This window comes from Suricata suricatta, chromosome 2, assembly GCF_006229205.1.
Source record: "Suricata suricatta isolate VVHF042 chromosome 2, meerkat_22Aug2017_6uvM2_HiC, whole genome shotgun sequence".
NCBI lineage: Eukaryota > Metazoa > Chordata > Mammalia > Carnivora > Herpestidae > Suricata > Suricata suricatta.
In genome coordinates, this window is record NC_043701.1 from 126,198,249 (window position 1) to 126,222,989 (window position 24,741).

General features: G+C 34.6%; 1 protein-coding gene across 7 annotated transcripts in view; it reads right to left on the reverse strand.

Moving 5' to 3' along the window:
• The window catches only part of JMJD1C (jumonji domain containing 1C), a 253,319-nt gene that overhangs the window by 163,093 nt on the left and 65,485 nt on the right, over window positions 1–24,741 (reverse strand). For all 7 annotated transcript variants that reach the window (XM_029931752.1, XM_029931751.1, XM_029931750.1 and 4 more), the window contains exon 2: window positions 8,958–9,122. In XM_029931752.1, coding sequence (XP_029787612.1) covers window positions 8,958–9,122 — 165 coding nt within the window. The remainder of the gene's footprint in view (window positions 1–8,957; window positions 9,123–24,741) is intronic.

A 24,741-nucleotide genomic window follows, 5' to 3' on the forward strand; every position in this document is an offset into this window, starting at 1 on the left:
TTGAGAGACTGAGCATGAGCAAGGAAGACAGAGAGAGAGAGAGAGAGAGAGAGAGAGAGAGAGAGAATCCCAAGCCAGCTCTGCAACATTAGTAAAGCCTGACATGGAGTTCAAACCCACAAATTGTGAGATCATGACCTGAGCTGAAATCAAGAGTTGGACCTTAACCAACTGAGTCACCCAGGAGCCCAAGTTCATCCTGTTATTAACCACACATGGCACAGTAGAGATTTGAACGAGGAAATGCAACATGAAGACTTACGTCCTTGGTATATTACAGTGCCTTCCTAGATGACTGCTATGGTTCTCTTTTCCAGCACTATGATTAGATCTATGATTAGAAGATCTCTACAGTTATATCAAGCCATGTAAATCTATGAGTAAGTACTAATTCAGATAGAATTAAAAACAAACCTTATATAAGTTTCATTATATTTTGTCATTGTTGGAACTGTTATTGTTATTAGAAAGTTTTAATTCTTTGTACAATAAAGGAAAAAATACTTAAAATGCTATATTAACAAAATTTAAAAAGCAAATGTCAAAGTATATTAACAGAAGACTAAATCTACTGAAAGAATTCATTTGAAGAAAATCATTTCCAAAATAAAAAATACATGATAGAGTTATATGAAATTTCCACAATTTCTTGGGAAATAAGAACTATTTCTAATTGATAAAACAAATTAAGTCCAGCATAATCCCACCTTTCAAAAAAATAATTTTAATTATTTTATATTACTATCTAAGTAATTCTAACACTGCTATAATCAAGATGCTTTTCGCTTGAATGTTATATGTTCATGCTTCTCTGAAGTATTCAGAATTCTAATTTTTAAAAGTGGCATAATATTTGATTAATTTCAAAATATTCACCAATTTTAAGGCATTGCAGTTGTCTCCTTTTTCTTCTTTTGCAGGACTACAATGAACATCTTCCTGTGTGTAACATTTTGCCTTTCAGTTTTTTATGGGCAGGCCTCGCACACACTGTCTGGCTCACATAAGGTGTCTGATAAACATTAACTGAACTGAATAGTTTTTACTTTCTTTTAAAGTGCATTTTTGAGAGAGAAAAAGATAAAGACAGCACTCACATGTACATGCACAAGCAGGGAAGGGACAGAGGGAGAGAGAAAATCCCAAGCAGGCTCCATGCTGTCAGTGGAGAGCCTGATCCGGGGGTTCGATCTCACAAACTGGGTGATCACGACCTGAGCCAAAATCAGGAGTTGGATACCTAACCAAATAAGCCATCCAACCACATTTATACTTTTTACTTTTTAAAAATCATTTTGTAAGAATAATTTCCTAAGAGTGGAATTAATGAGTCAAAGAGTATGAACTTCCTATGGTTCTTATAGTATCATACTTTCCCCCAAAATAATGTCATTTATGACCCACAAGAAAAGGTAAGTGTGCTCATTTCACTGCAGTCTTTCTCAGTATTTGCATTTATCATTTAAAAAGTTTGATACTTTACTATATATAACTTGATCTCATAAAGTGCTTTACCTTGCAGAGAAATAATAATTCTGAAGATATAATGTCTTTACTACCATTTCAATATTTACCAAAGCATAAAGAACTGCAAAACAAATAATTCTAAACCTGGAAACTCAACTGTCAATATGCAATAATTCTCCAAATGAATTTATTTCAAAGTTCGATTCACAGTTGGAATGTGGCATAGCTTTACATTTCAGTAAAATTTGGTTGAGGTCATAATCTAAAAATCAAGTTTGGCAATGTAACAGCCAAATATAACAGTATTTTGTCCCAATGAGCAATCAAGTCTGTTCTACATTGAGAAGATTTCTTTCAGAACAGAAAACAAGTAATAAGTATTTTTACCAAGAAAATAATCTAAAAATAATATATTGATAAACATTTACATGTTTACAATCTGATCACAATTCCAGATCAAACAGAATAACCTATCTATGAAGGAAAAGCTGCAATGGGAAGGAGGAGAACTCTGAATTTTCTAAAACTCACTTCAGAAATTCAGATAATTTACAGCAGATTAGCATATTTAGTTGGCAATAAAGATGTTAAGTTCTTTCCCTCTACATCTTAAAAATAATCTATTTTGAGTAATTTTACATCACCACCTCTCCTCCATGACAATTTAAAAGCTCAAATTTGTATTTCATTAGAATGAAGGGCTCTATTATAAACATTTTTATTATTTGTCTTTGACTATTTGCCATGTTTAAATTTGGTTACTTGCATATTTTTGCCACAACTGGCTGATCATGTTTCCTGTCCTTTTTGATCTTAGTATAAAGTAATAGCCAGAAAACTTACTATAAGTCCCAGTAAAATTCTTTTTCACTAGCTTGGGTAGAATAAATTCATTACTTTAAAATGAGCACTTGCTGTCTAAGATGGCTAAGGCACTGTGCTAGACATCTAGGAATGATTCAAAAATGACTAAGACAGGTTTCCTGTCCTCAAAGAACTTACAATCCAGCAGGGAAAGAGACATCCAAACAGATAGGTATAATAAATACAAAGCAGAAGTGCTAGCTGTTAAAACAGAGGTACAAACAAAGTTTTACAGAACACAGGATGGTGAGATTAATTCTGGTTGGGGTGATCTGAAGGCTGAGCCAGAAGAAAAGTAGTAGAAAACTCTGCCCCTTAGAAAATGCAGCAGTGTTACAGCCCAGCTGGGTTAGGGTCGAAGCCCCACTCCCCACAGAAGGTTTTCCTAAAGGAGATGGAGCCAGGGCCCTAATCCAGTTAGGTAGGTTATTCGTTGATTTCAATTATGAATGCCAACATTTTCTTTCCCTGGTGCAGATAAATGTGATTTCATGAGTATTCTACTTTAATTTTTAAAAATGAAAATTGACAATATATTGAGTAACTTACATAAAAATGTAAGATTATCTCGGCCTTCATCATCAGAATAGCCTCAGGTGGTACCCTGATCATATAGGACCAAGTCAAAAAAACAAACAAACAAACAAAAAACACACCCCTTCAGCATCTTATATAGGTGGTGGGTGCTCCAATACATGTGTTGCTATTAATACACTGGGAAGAAAGATGTAAGAACAATTCAAGAGAACTGGTCTCATACTATCTCATATTTTGTTGGTTTTAACTTTTAGGTTTTGTTTTTTAATTTTTAAAATTTTCAAATAAACTTTAGAAAAGGCTAGTAAGACAACAATATATTTTGTCATGTCATGACTTCAAGAACCAGCAGGTACATTGCCAGTTTCTATTGATTTCTTAGAATAAGTAGCCAAGATAATATAACCAATATATAATACTTAACAGGTACCACACGAGGGGTGAAACAACTAGAAAGAGGATAATACAAACATATGTTTAAGTACAAAAGAACATGAAATCAAGTATCATGTACACAGAATTAGAAGCATTAAAACTGTAGAGAATTAAAGACAATTCTGCCTCTGTTTAATTTTACTGCCATCTCATATGTATCCCCCAAATTTCTAAAATGTGTAGATACAGCATTTTATTCTGTCAAATGAATTTAAAAACTATGAATGTCATAACTGCTGCTTATAGATATCCTTAAATAAGTTTCATTAATTGAACACTAGAGACACAATAGAATCTCAGTTACAAGTACTAAACATAAATGAGTGTTTGCAGAAGGCTATGAAACTTAAAATGATTATTGTTTAAAGTATACTAAGCACTCTCATCTCAATTACTTGTTCTATTAATTTTCACAACATCCTGAAATAAAGAAATAAAGGAAACAGGAAGAAAAGAAGGAAAATACATCCTGACTGTCTAAATTAAGGAAGATAATCCCATTATATAAACTTTCTTTAAATATAAACATACAATTCAAACAGACTTGCTAAAATTAGCTGAGCAAACCATGAAACAAATACGAAAAGAGTTATAGTATCTCTGATAATATAAAGAAAGCTTAGAACAAATATTAGAAAAAACAAAATCCTAATAAGTATTTGAAAAAACACAATCACAAAAATACAAGTTGCTAAAAATATGAAAAATATTCATCCCACTAAAGATGCAAATTAAAATAAAGTAATACTTTAAAATATCAAATTAGTAGATATAAAAATTACAACATTCAATTCTGCACTCACATTGTAAAAATCTTCTTTTAAATATTTGGGTTTTTAACACAAGATGGTCTGAGGACAAGTAATCAATGTCTGTGGGTGCAGGGGCGAGTTGGGAGGTCAGGATTGGGGTAAGATGAAACACTCATACATGGGGAACAATGACAGTTAAGTGGAACTTATAAATAATCTGTGGAGAGTATCAGGAGATTTCTATATACGTTTTTCAAGTTCATACCCTCTGACCAGTAATTCTACTGTCATGAATCTAAATTTTAAAAATAATCAGAGATGCAAAGATTTATAATTTATCACAATAATATTTATCAGTTCCTTATAATCACAAAAAAATTAGGAATGACAATACCAAACATGAGGGAAATGGACCATTTTAGGATGAAATATAATTCAGCCACTGAAAACTGTTACAACTATTACCTGTGACAGAAATGTATAGAATGAAATATCAAGTCTCAGTTAAAACTATGATTAGAAAGCAGTGATTTTATATCCTGCTGCTTATTTATTAGTTTTAATATGTAGAAGGACACATACCATCTTTATTATTTAGGGTTTTCAATATATAAGATCATATCATCTGCAAACAATTAACTTTTACTTCTTCCTTTCCAAGTTGGATGCCTTTTTTTTCTTTTTCTTGTCTACCTGCTCTGGCTAGAACTTCCAATGCTATGTTGAACAGAAAGTGTCATCCTGGCCTTATTCCTGATCTCAGAGGAAAAACTTGCAGTCTTTCACAATTGAGTATGATGTTAGTAAATTAGAAGGATTTAAAATTGACACATAAAAATCAATTGTTGAAAACAAAATTATCAAATTAATTTCACTTACAATAGCATCACAAAAAGAGTAAAGTACTTAGGAATTGACTGTATAAGTGAAAGACTTGTACAGTGAACACTACAAAACACTGCTAAAAAATTTTAAGGAAAACTAAATAAATGGAAAGACATCTTGTGGTCATGAACTGAAAGGCTCATTGCTGTTTAGATGTCAACAATACCCAAAGTAATCTATAGGTTCAGTGCAATCTATATCAAAATTCCAAAGTTTCTGGCTAAAGAAATATCCATCATAAAACTCACATGGAATTTCAAGGGACACCAAGTAGCCAAAATAGTCTTGAAAAAAAAAACAAAAAAACAAAGGTGAAATACTCACAATTCCTGATTTCAAAACTTACAACAAAGCTACAGTAATCAAAACAGTACAATACCTGCATAAAGATAGACATATAGCCTGATGGACTAGAACAGAGAGCCCAGAAGTAAACTCTTGCATATAAGATCAAATAATTTTTGCACAAGGTGTCAAGACTGTTCAAAGGAAAAAGGAAAGTCTTTTCTATAATTAGTATTAGCAAAACCAGATATGAACAAATTAAAGAAGTTGAACACTCATCTAAAACCATAACTATAAATTAGCTCCAAATGGATCAAAGGATTACATGTAAAACCTAAAATGTGAAACTCTTGGAAGAAAACATGCAACAGAAGTTTCATGATGTTAGATTTGGCAAGGATTTCTTGGATATGACACCAAAGACACAGGTGACAAAAAAAAAAAGACAAACCAGACCATATGAATATTTAAAAAATTTTGTGCATCAAAAGACACTATCTAGAGAGTAAAAAGCCAACCCAGAAAATGGAAGAAAATGTTCGCAGATCCCATCCAATAAGAGATTAATATCCAGAATATATAGAGAATTCCTAAAACAACATAGAATCAACCTGATTCAAAAATGGGCAAAACTTGAATAGATATTTCTCCAAGGTAAACAAATAGCATATAAGCAATATCACTAATCATTAGGTAAATATAAATCCATTAGGATAGCTATTATCAAAAATTAAAACCAACAAGTATTGCCAAGAATGTAAAATACTATAGCTACTGTGGAAAACAGTATGGCAGTTCCTCAGAAAATTTAAAAACAGAATTACCATATGATCCAGCAATTCCACTTCTTCAGCAATTCCAAACTGCTGAATGAGATATATGTACACCCATGTGCATAGCACCATTATTCACAATAAGTGAGAGGTGGAAGCAACATAAGGGTCCTTCAACAGACAAATAATTAAATAAAATGTGGTACACACATATAATGAAATATTATTCAGCCTTATAAAGGAAGGAAATTCTGAAACATGCTACAACATAAATGAACCATGCAAACATCGTGTTAAGTGAAATAAGCCAGTCATAAAAAGACAATACTCTATGATTCTGATTATACTGACATACTTAGAGTACTCAAAATCATAGAGAATGAAACTAAGAGGAGAGTTGCCAGGAGCTGGGAAAAAGAAGGAATGGAGAGCTGCTGTTTAATAGGTTGAGAGTTTCAGTTCTGTAAGATGAAATAAGGTCTATAGATGGATGATTATACATATAACAAGGTGAATATAGTCAATGCCACTGAACTTTTATATTTAAAAAGATTACGGTGGAAAATTTTACATTAAGCATATTTTACCACAATTTTAAAAACTTCTTTAATTCTTCGGTGGAAGAAGAACAGGGAAATACTTTATAAGAAAATGTCAAAGAAGGAAGCTGACTACTATTTGGTGATGAAAATAGAATGATTATTATGATTTTTTACTTTATACCATTTAGCATTTTCCAAATTTTTAAATAATGTGTAGGGTTTTTTTGTATAAGAAAAAATAAGCTGAATTTTAAAGAGACCTCATGATTAATTAGTTATGTGAGGTTAAAAGGTTTTCAATAGAGGCACCTGGGTGGCTCAGCTGGCTACGGGTCCTTCTTCAGCTCAGGCCATAATCTCACGGTTCATGAGTCCAAGCCCTGGGTTGGGCTACCTGCTGTCAGCACAGAACCAGCTTCAGATTCTCTGTCCCACTGTCTCTCTACCCTTCCCCCAATTGTGTGCACACTCTCAAAAACAAATAAACATATAAAAAAAAAAGGCTTTCAAAAGAAATATCTAAAATAGAGACAAAAATTATTTTTTTAAGTTTATTTTGAGAGATAGAGAGAACACATGTGCATGAGAGCACGAGAGAGGCAAAGAGAGGGGAAGACAAAGAATCCCAAGCAGGGAGCTCAATGTGGGGCTTTATCTCATGAACCACAAGATCATGACCTGAGCCAAAAACAATAGTGAGACACTTATCTGAATGAGCCAGCCAGGTGCCCCTGACAAAAATTACCATTAAACAATATTTCCTAATAGAAACTTCATCCAAAATCAGTAATTTATGAATATAAGAAATTCACCTTGATTTTAATAACTGTCTCTAAGATGTGGTAAAGGTTTTCTAATGTTCTGTTTATTCTTTAACTATAATACTAAAGCATTTTTTAGTATTATTTTTTCTGCTTCCTGCTTTTGAGGCTTTTCATGCAAAAATCACGTGTAAAGTTTTAACCAGTTTCTTTAAAGTTTACTCACTTATTTAGAGAGATAAGAGAGTGCAAGCAAGGGGCAAAGAGCGATGGAGAGAGAGAATTCCACACAGGTCCCTGCTGTTAGCATAGGACCCAACGGAGGGCTTGATCTCAGGAACTTTGAGATTATGACGTGAGCTGAAATCAAGAGTTGGACTCTTAACCAACTGAGCCACCCAGGCTTTCCTTAACCAATTTTTGAGTTAAAGTTTATAAAATAATAAGTTAGTCATGGCTTTAAAATCTTCATGTTAACAATTCAATATATTCATTCAACAAGTATTTCTTAAAATCTATCATAGATAAAATTATTTTCTTTTGCTAGAGTATTCAAAGTATCTTGCCAAAACCATAGCTAGTGGATATTATTTTTCATCTTTCAATATTGTTAAGTATTTTCTCTTAGAAATACTATACAACTCACTTCATTCTCTCTTTCCCTCCCTACATTTTCTTTTTAACCACTTATTTTCTCAGATTTATAAAGGTCTAACTAAAAAATAAAATGTACAGACACTACAATTATTAGCAAGAAAATGTATTCTTGTAAATACTTAATGTATGTTGAAAAATATCTGAAGGTATCTGCCCTGATGGTATTTATACCAAATAACAAAATAACAAATAACATATCAGTGGATTTAAAAATATGTCTTCAATATCAATGTAAAAACATTATTTCATTTGAACATATATAGCAAAATGGTTAAACAAGATATGGCTTTTTTTCTTAATAGAATTACCTTATTTAGTTAGTATCTTTTAAAAAAAAATTTTTTTTTTTAGTAATTTCTACACCCAACATGGGGCTCAAACTCATGACGCCAAGATCAAGAGTCACGTGCTCCTCTGACTGAGTCAGCCAGGCATCCTTAGTATGTTTCTTTTACAAAACTCTTCAAACTCTAGCTGAAAATACTGTGAAATCTATTATTTCTTAAATAAACTACTTCCTGAGATGAAGTAATTTTATCTAGTACATGAACATATAATTTCATATTATCTATCATCCACAATGAATTCACTCAATTTTTACTAATTTTAATAAACCCAGGAAAATTCCATACTACTGAATGCTTTATAAAAAGTATCCTCTTCTCGCCCACATACACAGTCTCATTCAGAAAAACTGCTCCCCATCACACTCAAACTAGTCAACTATTTGTTAGTAACTTTTAATGCAATTTATATATTTCTCCTAATTGGACAGAATAAACTATTTGTAGACTAAATACGCTAAAAGAGTACTAACAAAAAAGACATATAAAACTGTTTAACAAAATAAAAGCCGTTATTTGAATATTTCTGCCAGATACTTCAGAGCTTCTTCAGGAATAGTCTATAATCACCAAGATAAATCTGAGCTTATATTCAGTTATTGTTCTTTTAAAACAAACAACTGAAACTGCTTAATGAAACAGGAATAGATCTTACCAATGCAGGCCACTGAATTTGTTTGCTCTTTGATCCCTGAGTCTGGCTAGGGTCAATCCTTCTGGCCCAGATTAAGTGGTATTCCACCAAGAAGGTTGAAAAATCTTCATAAACTTTAACCCACTCTCGTTTATCCCATTCAAGATCATCGAATTCCACATACACCTATAGAAAAAAATATATAAAACTCCTTAAGTAATACAGAGTGATATTTTAAAACACAAACCATGAAGTTGAATTAGAAAAGACATTAACAAATTCATTATTTGAATCGTTTCTCTTAAAATCATTATTTAATGAATTTCCATTAATCTCCTTAAAACTCCTTACTTATTGTATGTCAAGAAGTTTATAAAGTTTACTAAGAAAAGCAAATTATACAATATTAATCAGTCCAGACTGGCTGATACCCACTAAAGACATGAAAGACTGTGGATACTGATGATTCTAGAAACAGAAATTGGGAAATATTAAACATTTTAGGCTTTGCAAACCATATGGCCTGTCACACCTACTTATCTCTGATTTTATAGTACAAAAGCAGCCACAGATAATATGTAAACAAATGACTTTGGCTTTGTTCCAATAAAACATTATTTAAAAAGACAACATATGACAATCAGTGTACTATACCACATTACCAAAAGGAAGAAAAAATACCACATGATCATCTTGCTTGACACAGAAAAAGCATTTGACAAGCTTAATACTCTTGTATGATAAAAATACTCCAACTAGAAACAGAAGGAAACTACTCCAACACAATGATGGTAATACTGAAAAACCTATAACTAACAGCATACTAAAAGGGGAGCCTGAGACCTTTCTCTCTAAAATAGAAACATGGATGTTAATATTTGGAAAACCAAAGCAGACTCTTTACATTCATTCATTCAACTCTTTCTTCTCTCATTGTCATCCTTTTCCACTCACTACCTAAGATAATCTCTTTAGAGAACTGACTTCTCTACCACATTATGAGTTTCGTTGCAGGTATTCCTCTTCTTATCCTTCTTCTTCCACCCATCTTTTGCTCCCTTACATCTGAAGTGTTTTACTTCCTCCTCATTTAAATCCTGTTTGTTCTTTAGACCTCACCCAAGTTCTTCCAGAATGTTTATAACCCCCACTTTCACTCAAACTTACTTTTGAACTCCTACAAGCAGTTATTTTTCATATAGTTTATATTAGTATATAATCAAATTCTGCCCTATATTCTTCAAATAAAATGAGAACATTATTATATTCTGGGCTGTTACAGTGCCCAGTACAGTGCTGCATACATGCAAAATATTTAATAAATATTAAATATCTCCTGACTCTTGCAATCATTGACTTTTAAACATGGCAAAAATTGGTATATGTTTGATTTTGAGCTCTTTGTGCTGCTGCTCATTAGGAAGCTAGTTAGACATGCTTACCTGTTAGAACTGGGAAAGGGGAATACACTGTTCAAGGAGTTAATGTCTATTCCTAGCTATTTATGCCAAGTCAGAACAGGAGCCCAACAAGGAAGAAGCCAACAAAATAAATACTAAGGGGTTGAGCTGAGGTCCACTGGGTGCTATGCAGAAGTCTCAAACTATATATACCAATATCTCTATCACCTGAAATCTTGTAAGAGTCTTGTACTTAATTACTAAATTGTGGTGTAAATGGGTTCTTGGAAACTACAGAAAACTGGGGCACCTGAATGTCTCAATCAGTTAAGCATCTGACTCTTGATATTGGCTTAGGTCGAGATCTCAAGGTTATCGGATTGAGGACCTGCACATGGCTCCATGCTAACAGTGCAGAACCTGCTTGGGATTCTCTCTCTCCTGCTCTCTCAGACCCTCCTTCTCTTGTTCTCTCTCTCTCTCTCAAACATAAACATAAACAAACATTTAAAAAGCCCACTGCTGAAAACTGCAGAAAAATGAAACAGAGACAATACTCAGAAAAACCTGAGTACTATCTTTACTTTCCCCACATGGGCAATAATATGGTTTTGTTGACAAAACATTTCCATACCAAAAGGGCATAAATTCAATGTAAATTCTCCCAGATGCAAAGTCTTTGATATAAAATTAAAATTTTCAGCATGGAGTGAACGTTCTAAACTCATGGCTTATCTTGCATGGACAGTATCACTGCCTGAGACTTCTGGAAATCTGCTAGCACCCTGAGGACAAAAGGAAATAAAAATCTTTTCCACTGCTGTGTAACTAACTTACCTTCATATTATCAGGACATTGAAGTGTTTGAATGTCAACAGATACATAGATAGACAGACAGACACTAATAAGCTAGCCTAGTATTGTTTCATGGCAAAAGACATGAGACTCCTAGGAATTTATTGCTTAGAGCAAAACCTACTTAAAACAGAATACTAGTGTGCTGCTCATGCTGGCTCCCCATGCCTCCCAAGACCTATGGAAAGGATGCCAGGGGCCAAAGGATGAACACATGTGCACACAGAGTTGTGTCATAGGAGAGGAACGCTGATCTTATGTGTGTGTGTGGGAGGGGGTCCTCCTTTTATATTTAATTTTCATTTTGAGAGAGCCGGAATGTGTACATGCATACATGGGGGGGGGCGGGGAGGGCGCAGAGGGAGGGAGGGAAGGAGAGAGGAGAGAGAAATGAGAATCCCAAGCAGGCTTTGTGCTGTCAGTGTGGAACCCAACACACAGGGCTTGAACTCATGAATGATGAGATCATGACCTGAGCTGAAATGAAGAGTCAGAGGCTTAACTGACTAAGCCACCCAGGCATCCCTAAGGAAAAAAAATTTTTTTAAGTAGGCTCCATGCCCAGCACAGAGCCGAACGCAGTGCCCAACACAGGGCTTTGACTCACAACCCTGAGATCAAGATCTGAGCTGCGATCAAGAGTCTGAGGTTCAACGGACTGAGCCACCAAGGTACTCCCCAACCCCCACTTTTATAATAAATAGAAGCAAACCTACTATTGAAAGAAGTTATTACCTCACTCTTCATTGCTGCTCACTGCAAACACAACTCTAAGAAATGGACCAGGTAATGAGCAGTCAGGGTTTTCCATTCTTGGTATATCTTGCAAGAACATTCAGGAATGATCAGTGCCCATATTGGATTATCTGTACCAATATAGATACGATTTTGTATCCTGGCTAACTGAAAGAGTAATCTAGACTTATGGTGTATTGGTATGTATGTAGGCTGAGATTTGGGGAGGCATAGTTTCTTTCCATCAATCTGCAAAGCTAACCTATATAAACAATGTATATATAAACACTGTATATACTTGATTGTTTAATTACATTACTTTATATTTTTTAATGTTTATATTTGAGAGAGAGAGAGACGGACAGACAGACAGAGAGAGAGAGACAGACAGAGAGAGAGAGAGAGAGAGAAAGCATGAGCAGGCCAGAAAGAGGGGGACAAAGGAACCAAAACAGGCTTCACACGGTGAGCAGAGTTCAATGCAGGGCTTGAACTCACTAACTGTGAGATCATGACCCGAGCTGAAATCAAGAGTTGGGAGCTTATCTGACTGAGCCACCCAGGCAACTCTACTTTTATGTTACTTTATATGGACTCCCTCCTCATTCACCTCTATTGGGTCCTTCTGTCTGCTTATTTCCCTGCCTTACTAACTAAAAATACAAGATCCCTGAGGGCAAGGATTAGTTCGCCTTCATTTGTTTTTTGGCATCTCTAGTACCTAGCAGTACTAGTATCTCTAGTTTGGTGCCTAACAAACTAAAGTGCTCAAGAAATGTTTCTGACTACCCAGCACCATGTAAAACATATCACGAGTACAATTAAATGGCTAATTTGCAGAGACAGAGACAGAGGAAGAGAGGAAGGAAAGAAAGTTCCTACATGCAACATGAATACAGCTGCTTCATTTACTAATTAGTCACTACATTCATAATTATGTAGAAAAATAAAAGGAAACTTTCACTCAGTACATACTTCTGATTTCATATTAGAGCCTATCATTATGAACACAGAGAATTCAGAAATGAGAGATATACATCAAGAGTTAGTAGCCATGGATATTGTGGTAATTACCATAAGAGGGAATATGATGTGAGAAAGAGGGTAAGCAAAATAATCATTAAAAATAATTACTTCATAATAAACAAGTGGTAAATACATTTTTTAGCCCAAGATATAAAGCGATGATTTCTAAAAACTGGTTGCTAGATAATTAAAAGACTGTCACATATCTCTTTTAATACGTCTTCCACAACAGATCAACATGCACAATTTCTCAGTTTTCTACGTGCCCAGTAACAGACATGAGAAGAAAAGCAGTCAGACTGTCATAGGCATCACTAGCAAGATGACGAAAGGATAAGCAGCAGTCATGCGACGCAGTTTCTGCTATAAGGCCCACTGAAATGAACATAACCTTTAAACTCTTCAAACACAAGTATCATCTAAATGGAGAATGTCTCTTTTCTCCTGCATGGCTTAATTGCTTGAAAGTGGCAAATAAATTATGGTCACTTGGTTTGGAGACTGACCTATATTCAACTCACGTATATCAAAATAATAGCATATTAAAGCTCAGAATTCTTTTTGTCTAAATTGTAATTTCAGCTCTGCCACTTTATTTTAGAAGTTCCAAATAAGCCACAATATGCAAAGCATACACCTAATTTGGGAAATAATATAGAAACAATAAAAATATTTGCTATATAAAACTCTACTAATGTACTAATTTGAAAAAGTACTTCAGATTGGTATGATGGAACATTTTGGGAGTTAAAGTATCACAAATTTTTGAAAGCTCCTACGAGAATACCTTGTTTATTTTTCTAGAACTATAAATAAAGCAATGTATCCTCTCACAATATGCTGCTTTCACTGATATTTATAAAGAAATTTAAAATTACACAACTATTATCGCTGTAAAATCAAGTGATAAAAACAAATTTAGTTATTTTTACCTTGGTATCAATAATATCATCATACCAACATGGTGCATGATGGGCCACACCTTCTTATACACTCTAAATAAAGCACTAAACTATATTAACATTCTTCAAATTATAGTCTACATAATAGAAATGTCATTTCTTTTTATTTTATTTTATTTATTTTTAGAGAGAAATAGTATGTTTGCACACAAGTGGGAGAGGGGCAGAGATAGGAAGAGAGAGAATCTCAGGCTCCTACTATTAGTACAGAACCCAATGCAGAGCTCCATCTCACCAACTGTGCTGAAATCAGAAATTGGATGCTTAACCAACTGAGCTACCCAGGCACCGCAATATAAAAATATCATTTCTTCTCAGGTGCTTGGGTGGCTCAGTCAGTTAAGCATCCGGCTTTGGCTCAGGTCATGATCTCACGGTTCACGGGTTCAAGTCCTACATCAGGCTCTGTGCTGACAGCTAGCTCAGAGCATGGAGCCTTTTGGATTCTGTGTCTCCCTCTCTCTCTGACCCTCCCCTGCCTGCACTGTCTCTCTCAAAAATAAATTTAAAAAAAAAAAGAAAAAAAAAAGAAATTTCTTCGTATATAAATAAACATTAGGGAAACCAAATAAGTTATGAACAATCATGAACTAAAAATGTCTAACTTTATCAGAGGTCTTCAAGGCTTTTAATAATGCCAACGTGCCCTGTGCATTTTTTAAACTTTTTCTTTTAATTATTTTATTTTATTTTTGAAACAGAGAGAGACAGAGCATGAAAGGGGGAGGGACAGAGAGAGAGGGAGACACAGAATCAGAAGCAGGGTCCAGGTCTGAGCTGACAGCACAGAGCCCAACAACGGGGCTCAAACCCACGAACCGTGAGATCATGACCTGAGCCGAAGTCAGAAACTTAACCGACTCAGCCATCCAGGCACTCCCCCTGTGCATTTTTGATGAGTTTATACCATGAAATATCCTCCAATTTACTTGCCCATAAAATCTTCAGTGTGAGATACCTAAGAGAATATTGCTCTATAAAATATCAATGTAGGAAAAAAATGGACTAGTTTTTCCACAAAATTTACCTATATACAAATCCATATAAAAAATTTGGTGAAAACAAATTGGTAGGGGGGAGAGGGATGTTCAAAATCTGGTCATCTCTGTCCACTCATAAATTTAAAATATGATATAAAAATGTGGGGTTTAGAATATAACACAGTAAAGTCCAAAACTTTTTTTACTGAGAACATAAATACTGTTCTATGCTTTTACAAAATCAGAAACAATGGTCTAAAGTTTATACATGTTAAAAGTCAGATTATCAAATTAAAAATATAATATGACAGATTAAATTAATTTACCTCCCTCTCTAAAAAATAAAGCATACTGGTTTCAAAAGACAAACTGTAAGAGGATATTTTATGTAAAAGTAATCAAATAGAGAAAACATAAATTGACACGCTTTAAGTAATGCTATTATTAGTGGTTTAGAATGGACTTAAAGTAAGTTTTACAGGGCTTGGAAAAGATTCTGAAAACTCAATAAATTAAAATCATTTGCTAAATTAAAATAGTCAAAATTAATAGGCACCAATGGGTGCCTGGGGAGCTCAGGTGGTTGAGCATCAAACTCTTGGTTTCAGCTTGGTTCATGATCTCATGCTTTGTGAGTTCGAGCCCTGCATCAGGCTGTGTGCTGACAGTGCACAGTCTCCTTGGGATTCTCTCTCTTTCTCTGCCCCTCTCCCCTGCACTCAAAATAAATGAATGAACCAAAAAAAAAAAAGGGGAAAAAAATTAATAAGCATCCATAGTATGTTCAATAATCAACAATTCTAAGAATTATTCTAAAGAAACTGGTTGATCTTTTTTTTTAAGTTGATTATTAAAAAACAATGAACTAGAAGTCTTAATTTAAACCTGAGAAACATTCTGGTATAATCTAAGGTATAAACAATTTGAAACAATTTAAGTGGCTTCTGGATTAATGATTTTTGCACTAAGATTAAGATTTAAAATTGTATTTTCTTGACATTTTCAGAAGGTATTAGAGTCTCCTTTAGGTATAAAAATCAACACCATTTGACGTTATGAATACATGGAGAGTCCCAAAATACAGAAGAGGCCTACACAGTGTAGATGCTACAACTGGCATGTATTTCACAGTAATCTGGTTTCAGGAATGCACTGACCATATTCTTCATTTTTCCAGAGGTCACGTATTTAACTATCAGGTGCATAGCCAAGACTTCTCTGAATAGTCCTAAATGGTAACTGTCAAAGATCCAAACACTAGAGTGGAAGATCCCAATCTTCATATCCATGTATGTGAAGAGAAAAACTTTTAATAGACACAAGGCTGCAAACCTTGCAGCAATCTAGAAAAAACCTCAAAAGATGAAAAGAAGCAAATAGAAGAAAGGAATTAATTATCTATAAAAGACAGGCATCCTTTGGAGACTTAAGAAGCATTTACCTTGACCTCTCATTCTACTTTATATGGGGCAAAGGAAGGAAGTTAGTGACTAGACAACAAAAAGCTAGATTTTTGTTCTACTGGCCTTTTCCATTAAATATAAAAAAGGTAGCTATATGCTCTCTGGAAACCATAGCTCCCCACTATTCTCTCAAGAAACATTTGGACAATAAGAATTATGTATCTTTAAATAGGTAAGCAGCACCCATCCTTTCTCTGACTCCCAAGCAGAGGAGGAAAGGTCTTTCAAACAAGTTAACAAAGAACAATTATTTGCCATTCACATCATTAATTAGAAATGCTTATCTAAAGAAAACTAAAGTTCAACTAAAAAAAATATTTTTATTGTGATGAAATATATAATGTAAAACTTGCCATTTTAGGCATATTTTAAGCGTACAACTCAGTGGTATTACATTCAAAACATTATACAACCAACAACAGAATCTAGACCCAAAGCTTTTTTATCATCACAAGGAGAAACCTTTTATCTGTTAAGCAATAACTCCTCTTCCCCAGTCCTTTGTTAACCTCTAATCTTACTTTCAGCTGTATGAATTTGTCTAATCTGCATATTTCATATAAAGGAATCATACACTGTCCCTTTTTGGCTGGAATATTTAACTTAGCATAATGTTTTTAAGGTTCATCTATGTTATATATCAGAACTTCATTCATTTTTATAGCTGAGTAATATTCTATTACATATATATGCTACATTTTATTCATTCACCCGCTGATGAACAACTTGTGTTGTTTTTACCTTTTGGCTATTATGAATAATGTAGCAATGAAAACTGGCATATCTCCCTCAATTCCTATTTTCAATTATTTGGGGTATATATCTAAACGTGGACTTGTTGGATCATACGGTAAATTCTATGTTTAACTTTCTGAGAACCGATAAACTATCCTACACAGTAGCTTCACTATTTTGCATTCCCATCAGCAATGTAGGAGGGTTCCAACTTCTTCACATCATTGTCAACACTTGCCATTTTCTTCTTTTTTTTTTATTATATTCACCCTAGCCAGTGTAATTTAACTTTTTAATAACCAAATTTGTATTTTGTGTAGTTATATTAAATTTGTCATGGTGAACTAAAACTGTAAGTACAATTCTATAGAGGAATCCAGTATGATTCACACCAAAATGTTACTAAAATAATAATCCTAACAAGTAAAATTAAAATACATACATATGACGGCATATAAGTCTAGGTTTTAAAAGTTATAAACAAGTCTGGGAATCACAAAGATAATCTTTCATCTCTCAAATGGCATTCAAACTTATTACTGATAATGGTAATAAAGGCAATACCAGTAACAATAAAAACAGCTAACATTTCAACAGTGTTTAATTTTTGCCAGGCACATATATTAAACCATTTGATCATCACACAAACCACCTATAAGATTACTAAGTATTATTTATAATGGCAGCAAAAATAATACCAACGACTAAAATAAAAGAAAAATAACCTAGTGGCTTGCCAGGGTGGCTCAGTCGGTTAAGCAGCCGACTTCAGCTCAGGTCATGATCTCATGGTTTGTGGGTTTGAGCCCCCGCATCAGGCTGTGTGCTGTCAGCTCAGAGCCTGGAGCCTGTTTTCAGGTTCTGTGTCTCCCTCTCTCTCTGTCCCTCCCCCACTCATGCTCTGTCTCTGTCTCAAAAATAAATAAACTAAAAAAAAAAAAACCCTAAAGCTAACATGTCAATAGTGCCTATATGCCAAGTACAGATATTAAGCTATTTGATCATTACATACACCCAGTAAATAGGTATTATTATCAACTTTTTTACATGTGGAAACTAAAATATAGAAATTAGCTGTCCACGGTCAAGCAGCTAGTAAATGATGGAGTCAATAAAAACACTGAAATAGCTCATGCATACACACAGCATAGGATAAATCACTGAATATAAAGTAATGTTTGAATAGTTGACTCCTTTTTGGCTTAAAGGTCAAAGACGACACACTTAAAATGGCCCTCAGATTGTCCACACTAAGTCTGTAAGTGAGATTGTTGGAGGGGTATGGGCAAAAAATGGGAAGTGGTGGTCAAATGAAGATATAAATACCAAAATTAAAAAGAGAGACCAAATTTGATTTCAGTATGTATAATCCAAATTCCTCCCTTCTATGAATTACTTGCCTAATGATCTTTTTCACATGACTACTTGGTGAACAACAAAATGTATCAAGAATTGCAAACTATTCAAAGATGTTTAAGTTTCAACTACCTTCTTTACATCTAATGAAAAAGAATTCTACTCCTGACCTGTCAAGAAAACTCCTATTACAAAATTCAATATATAGCTATCTTTTGAATAAATTATATATAGTATTAAATGTAATATCATGATGATGATAACTGTCTTATTCTGCTTGAGCAGTCATAACAAAATACCATAGATTGGGTTGGCTTTAACAAGAGAAATTATTTTCTCAGAGTTTCAGAAGCTGTAAGTCTGAATTCAAGGTGGCAGCATGGTCGGTTCATGGAGTTTATGGAAGACTTTTTCCTTGGGTAGTAGCCAAGTTGTCTTCTCACTTTGAGCTCACATAACCTTTCTTCTTGGAAGTGGCAAGAGAGAGAGCTCTCTGCTGTCTCTTATTAAGGCACTAATTCGATCATGAAAGGGCCCTCCTAACCCTAATTATCTCCCAAAACACCCATCCCAGATACCATCGCAATGGGGTTTAGGACTTTATAATTGAAATGTTGGGTCTATAACAACAGTAATGACAGCAGCAACTGTCACTGGGAGTACTTACAATGCTCCAAGCAAGGTTTTAAGAAAGAGAAAACTAAGGCATAGAAAAATTAAGCAACTTAACAGCCTTTGGACAATTATGTAGATAATGATACACAAATGAAAACACTTAACTTTAGACTTCTCTGTTTTTTTCAGTAGCACCACTGAACAAACTAAGAACTGCTGAATGGCTCAGAAGGAAAGCCAACAATGTAAGGCGGCTTGAGAGACAAAAGAGTAATTTCTACACATTTGAAAAAGTGAAGGAGAGTGAAGCAGCCTGACCTAACAAGAAGGAAAGAGCCTTCCAGGATCTCAAATTCTGAGAATGTTTTTAAAGCATGGGGGTAAAATCAATGGAGAGAGCTTTTCTATAGGTTGAGGAAAAAGAGATACCTAGAAGTAGTTTACAAATCTGAAGGCATGAGGATGCAACGAAAAGAGTTTAAAGAAGTGAGACAGTAACTTAAAAAAATCTAAGGAAGAAAAATCCAAGTTAAATGCAAAGTCCTAAGTATTACAAATGCTTGTTAATAAATCCCCAACATAATTTATTTAGAAAAAATCTTAAATTCTGATTTTGATCTTCTGAGGCATGATTAGAGATTATGCTAATTATATACTGTTGTTATAGAAAAGAGGTCAAATGCATAAGTTCCATAATGCAAATATAATTCCAATTCCTAGGAGTAGCTTAAAAAATTTTTTTTAATGTTTATTTTTGAGAGAGAGAAACAGAATTTGAGCAGGGGAGAGGCAGAAGAAGACACAATACGAAGCAGGCTCTAAGCTGTCATCACAGAGCCCAGACACATGGCTCACAGTCATGAACTGCAAGATCAGCATGTGAGCTGAAATTGGACGCTTAGCCGACTGAGCCACCCAGGCATCCCAAAGCTTTTTCTTTCCTTTTAAAAAAATTTTTAACTTTTTTTAATTTTTGAGAGAGAGAGAGAGAAAGAGAGAGAGAGAGAGAGAATCCGAAGCAGGCTCCAGACTCTGAACTGTTAGCATAGAGCCCCATGTGGGGCCTGAACACATGACTTTGAGATCATGACCTGAGCTGAAACTGGACGCTTAACTGACTGAGCCACCCAGGTGCCCCTATAAAGTATTATATGCTTCTTAAGGTAAAAGAAGAATGAAAGCACAGTCTCAAATGCAGGCTACCTCCTGGTATGTTGGCAGGGCAAACATTTCTACAATTATACCACATTATTATGGCACGGGCTGATTCCAGGATTATTTTCCTTGAAAGAAAGGAAGGAAAAACTCCAGTTAGTGAGTCCTCTGACATATCCACTTTCAGGTTTCCCTCTTTTTTGCTTTTAAAAGGCAAATGTGGGAATTGAGGTAAGGGTGAGGAAAGACCTATAAAATCACTAAAAATAAACAAATAAATAAATAAAAACACTGAAAACTAAGATTAAACATACATACACTATTCACTCCCTAAATGTCATATAATTGTTAATGAAGCAGCTCTGATGGGAAGAGAATGTGTTAACAGAGGAGCATGCCCTGAAATCAAAAGGACATAAATCTTAGGTACCAGAAAGTTTAGAATATGGAACCCTATCTCTAAGCTTACAAATGTTCTATTTCTAGGGAGCTCTTAGAATATACGTATATCCCAAATTTTCCATGAGAAATTAATGGTACCTTTTCATAATAGGCACAAGGGGGCACTGAAGCACAAAGTATTAAGTATGTCTTCTGAGGTACCTCAGGATTTATCCTAGGATTGGGGGATTATGCTGGGGGCATGCATACTATATCACCATTTCATAAAATTTCTATTTTTAGTTGAAGAAAGATTTCACAAGACTGAATTTAAATGTACTCATTTTTTTCAGCAAATTCACAAAATGAATGTTTCCTTCTATCAAACCTTCTTAACAGGAATTGCTCTGATCTCTTAATTCTTATTAGATCAACTGTAATCCCTGAATTTAATAAATAACACAAAGTCCTTCAAACGAAAATCATTACTGTTTACTGATCTCACCTTTTATTTTTTTAATTATTTTTTTATAGTTTACTTATTTTTGAGACAGAGAGACAGAGCACAAGTTGGGGAGGGGCAGAGAGACAGGGAGACACAGAATCTGAAACAGGCTCCAGGCTCTGAGCTGTCAGCACAGAATCTGACGTGGGGCTTGCACCCATGACCTGAGCTGAAGTCGGACACTTAACCAACTGAACCACCCAGGCGCCCCTTATTTGTTTTTATTAATGTTTATTTTTGGGAGAGAAAAAGAACCCAAGTGGGGGAGGGGCAAAGAGAGGGAGACACAGAATCCGATGCAGGCTCCAGGCTCTGAGCTGTCAGCTCAAACCCAGGAATCACAAGATGATGACCTGAGTCAAAGTTTAACCAACTGAGCCACCCAAACACTCCTGATCTCACCTTTAATCTGTGGATCTTTACCATAAAAGAGTGAAAGCTACAAACATAAATTCATAAATAATTTGCCAATTATTTAATATGCTAGATTAATGCCTCCAATTTCTTATACATGCAAGCATATACCTCATTTTATTACACTTTATTGCACTGCACAGGTATTGCCTTTTTTTTTTTTTAAGCAAACTGAAGGTTTGTGGCAACACTGAGTAAGAACAAGTCTACTGATGCATTTTTTCAACAGCATTTGCTCAATTCACATCTCTCACATTTTGGTAATTTGCTCAATATTTCTAACTTTTTCATTAATATTATATTTATTATGGTGATCTGGGATAAGTGATCTTTGATGGCACTAGCAGTAAGAGTTTGGTGGCACAACAAATCCACACCACATAAGACAGTGAACATAACTGAAAAATGTGTAGATTCTGAGGGCTCCACCAACCAGCCATTTCCCTGTCTCTCTCCCTCCCTATTCCCTGAGGCACAATAATATTGAAATTAGGCCAATTAATAACACTGAAATGTTCAAGTGTTCAAATGCTCAAGTGAACAAGGAAAGTGTTCAAGTGAAAAGATGTCACTCACCTCTCACTTTATAAATCAAAAGCTTGAAGTGATTAAGCTTAGCTAGAAATGCATGCCGAAAGCCAACGCAGGCCAAAAGCTAGACTTCTCAGTTAGCCGAGTTGTGAATGTGAAGGAAAAGTTCCTGAAGGAAATTAAAAGTGCTACTCCAGTGAACACATTAATAATTAAGCAAAACATCCTCAATTGTAGATATGAAGAAAGTTTTAATGGTCTGAATAGAAAATCAAACTAGCTACAACATTCCCTTAAGTCAAAGCCTAATCCAGAGCAAGACCCTAACTCTCTTCAATTCTCATTAAAGCTTGAGAGAGGTGGGGAAACTGCAGAAGAAAAATTTGAAGCTTGCAGAGGTTGGTTTATAAGGTTTAAATAAAGAGGCCATCTCCACAATATAGAAGTACATGGTGAAGGAAGCAGCAACAACTGATGTAGAAGAATATGGCAAGTTTAAAGAAGATAATTAAGGAAGGTGGCTACACTAAACAACAGATTTTCAATTTAGGCAAAACAGTCTTCTCTTGGTAAGGATGCCATCTAAGACTTTAATAGCTAGAGAAGAGAAGTCAATGACTGACTTCAAAGGTTCCAAGAACAGGCTGACTCTTGTTAAGGACTAATGCAGCTAGTTACTAAATTGAAGCCAATGCTCATTTACCATTCTGAAAATCCTAGGGTCCTTAAAAATTATGCTAAATCTACTTTGCCTGTGCTCTATAAATGGAACAACAAAGCCTGTATACAGCATCTCTGTATACAACATGGTTTATTGTATTTTAAGTCCACTGTTGAGACCTACTGCTCAAAAAAAATTTCCCTTCAAAATGTTACTGCTCACTGACAATGAACCTTGTCATCCAAGAGCTCTACTGGAGAATCATGAGATTAATGTTGTTTTCATACCTGTTAACATTAACATCCAGGAGTCATTTTGACTTTCAAGTCTTTGTGGTTAAGCAACACATTTCATAAGGCTATAGCTGCCACAGATGGTGATTGCTCTGATGAATCTAACCATCTAAATGGAAAACCTTCTGGTAAGGAGTCACCATTCTAGATGTCATTAGGAACATCTGTGATTTATGAAAAAGGTCAAAATATCACCATTAATACGATTTTTAGAAGAAGTTATTTCCAAACCTCATGGATGACTTTGAGGGGCTCAAGACCTCAGCTGAAGAAGTTAACTGCAGATGTGGCAGAAACAGAAAAAGAACTACAAGTAAAACTGAAAATGGGACTGAATTGCTGCAATCTCCTGATAAAACTGAATGATGGGTTGCTTCTTATGGATGAGCAAAGTGTTCCCAGAGCTGCTATATACTCCTGGTGAAGATGATGTGAAGATTATTGAAATGACAACAAAGGATTTAGGATATTACATAAACTTAGTTAATAAAGCAGCAGCAGGGTTTAAGAGGACTTACTCCAATTCTGAAAGAAGTTCTACTATCAGTAAAATGTTACCAAAAAATATCACATGCTAGAGAAATCATTCCTGAAGAGTCAATAAACGCAGCAAACTTCATTATCTTATTTTAAAAAATGGCAATAGTCTCCCAACCTTCAGGATCCACCACCTATCAGTCAGCAGCCATCAACAAGGCAAGACTCTCTACCAGCAAAAAGATAACTAGTTAAAAGCTCAGATGATGGTAAGCATATTTTAGCAATAAAATATTTTAAAATTCAGGCAATACATTTTGGTTTTTTTTTTTTTTTAAGAAAGACAAAATGCTATTACATACTTACTAGACTACAGTATAGTATAAACATAACTTTTATATGTACTGGGAAACCAAAAACTTCATTGGATTCATTTTATTGCAATACTTATTATAGTGATCTGGAACTGAACCCATAGTATCTGAGAGGTATGCTTGTATAAGAAAAGCTATTTTGAAAAATCTAATTTTTTTGTAGAGACAGTAAAATGATGGATTCCCACGTGCCCATTACCCAGCCTCAACAATGTGTATCTCAGGATCTATCTAGTTTCAACTAAAAAAAATTACTTAATTCCACAAAATTATCCATTATTAGTCAGAATTCAAGTTTCCCAGCATGGGGCTTTTTTTCCTTTTTCAAACTAAAGTCATAGTAATACCACATACTGCAACTCACTGACATGAAACTTACATTTCTTTTTATCTGTAAGGTTTGACCTCTTTTCCTCCTGAAACTTCTTTGTTAAAGAAATGAAGTTGCTTGTAGTTTTCAAGTATCTGTATTTTGCGGACTATACCCCTATAGCATTTTTAAACATGTTTCTCTGTCCATATAAATTTTTTGTAATTGCAGAAATTAGAGTCTTAATCAAATTCAGGATTGACAGAGAAGACAACCTCATACATGGTACTGTGCTTTTTATTAAGGGACATATTCATATTGCCTTGTATCTGTGATAATAGCAGTCAGGAGGAACAATGCCTAAACCTGCATGTATAATCAAATTACTTGTTCTGAAGTCACTTAAAATAGTTCCTTCCTATACTTATACCACTTAGGCTTCTTTGTTTCATTTTGCTCTCACTTTTACGTTTTTTAAGTTTATTTACTTTGTGAGAGCAAGCGGGCAAATGGGTGACGGGCAGAGGGAGATGAGAGAGGGAATCTGCAGGGTCTGCACTCCCCACAGAGCCAGATG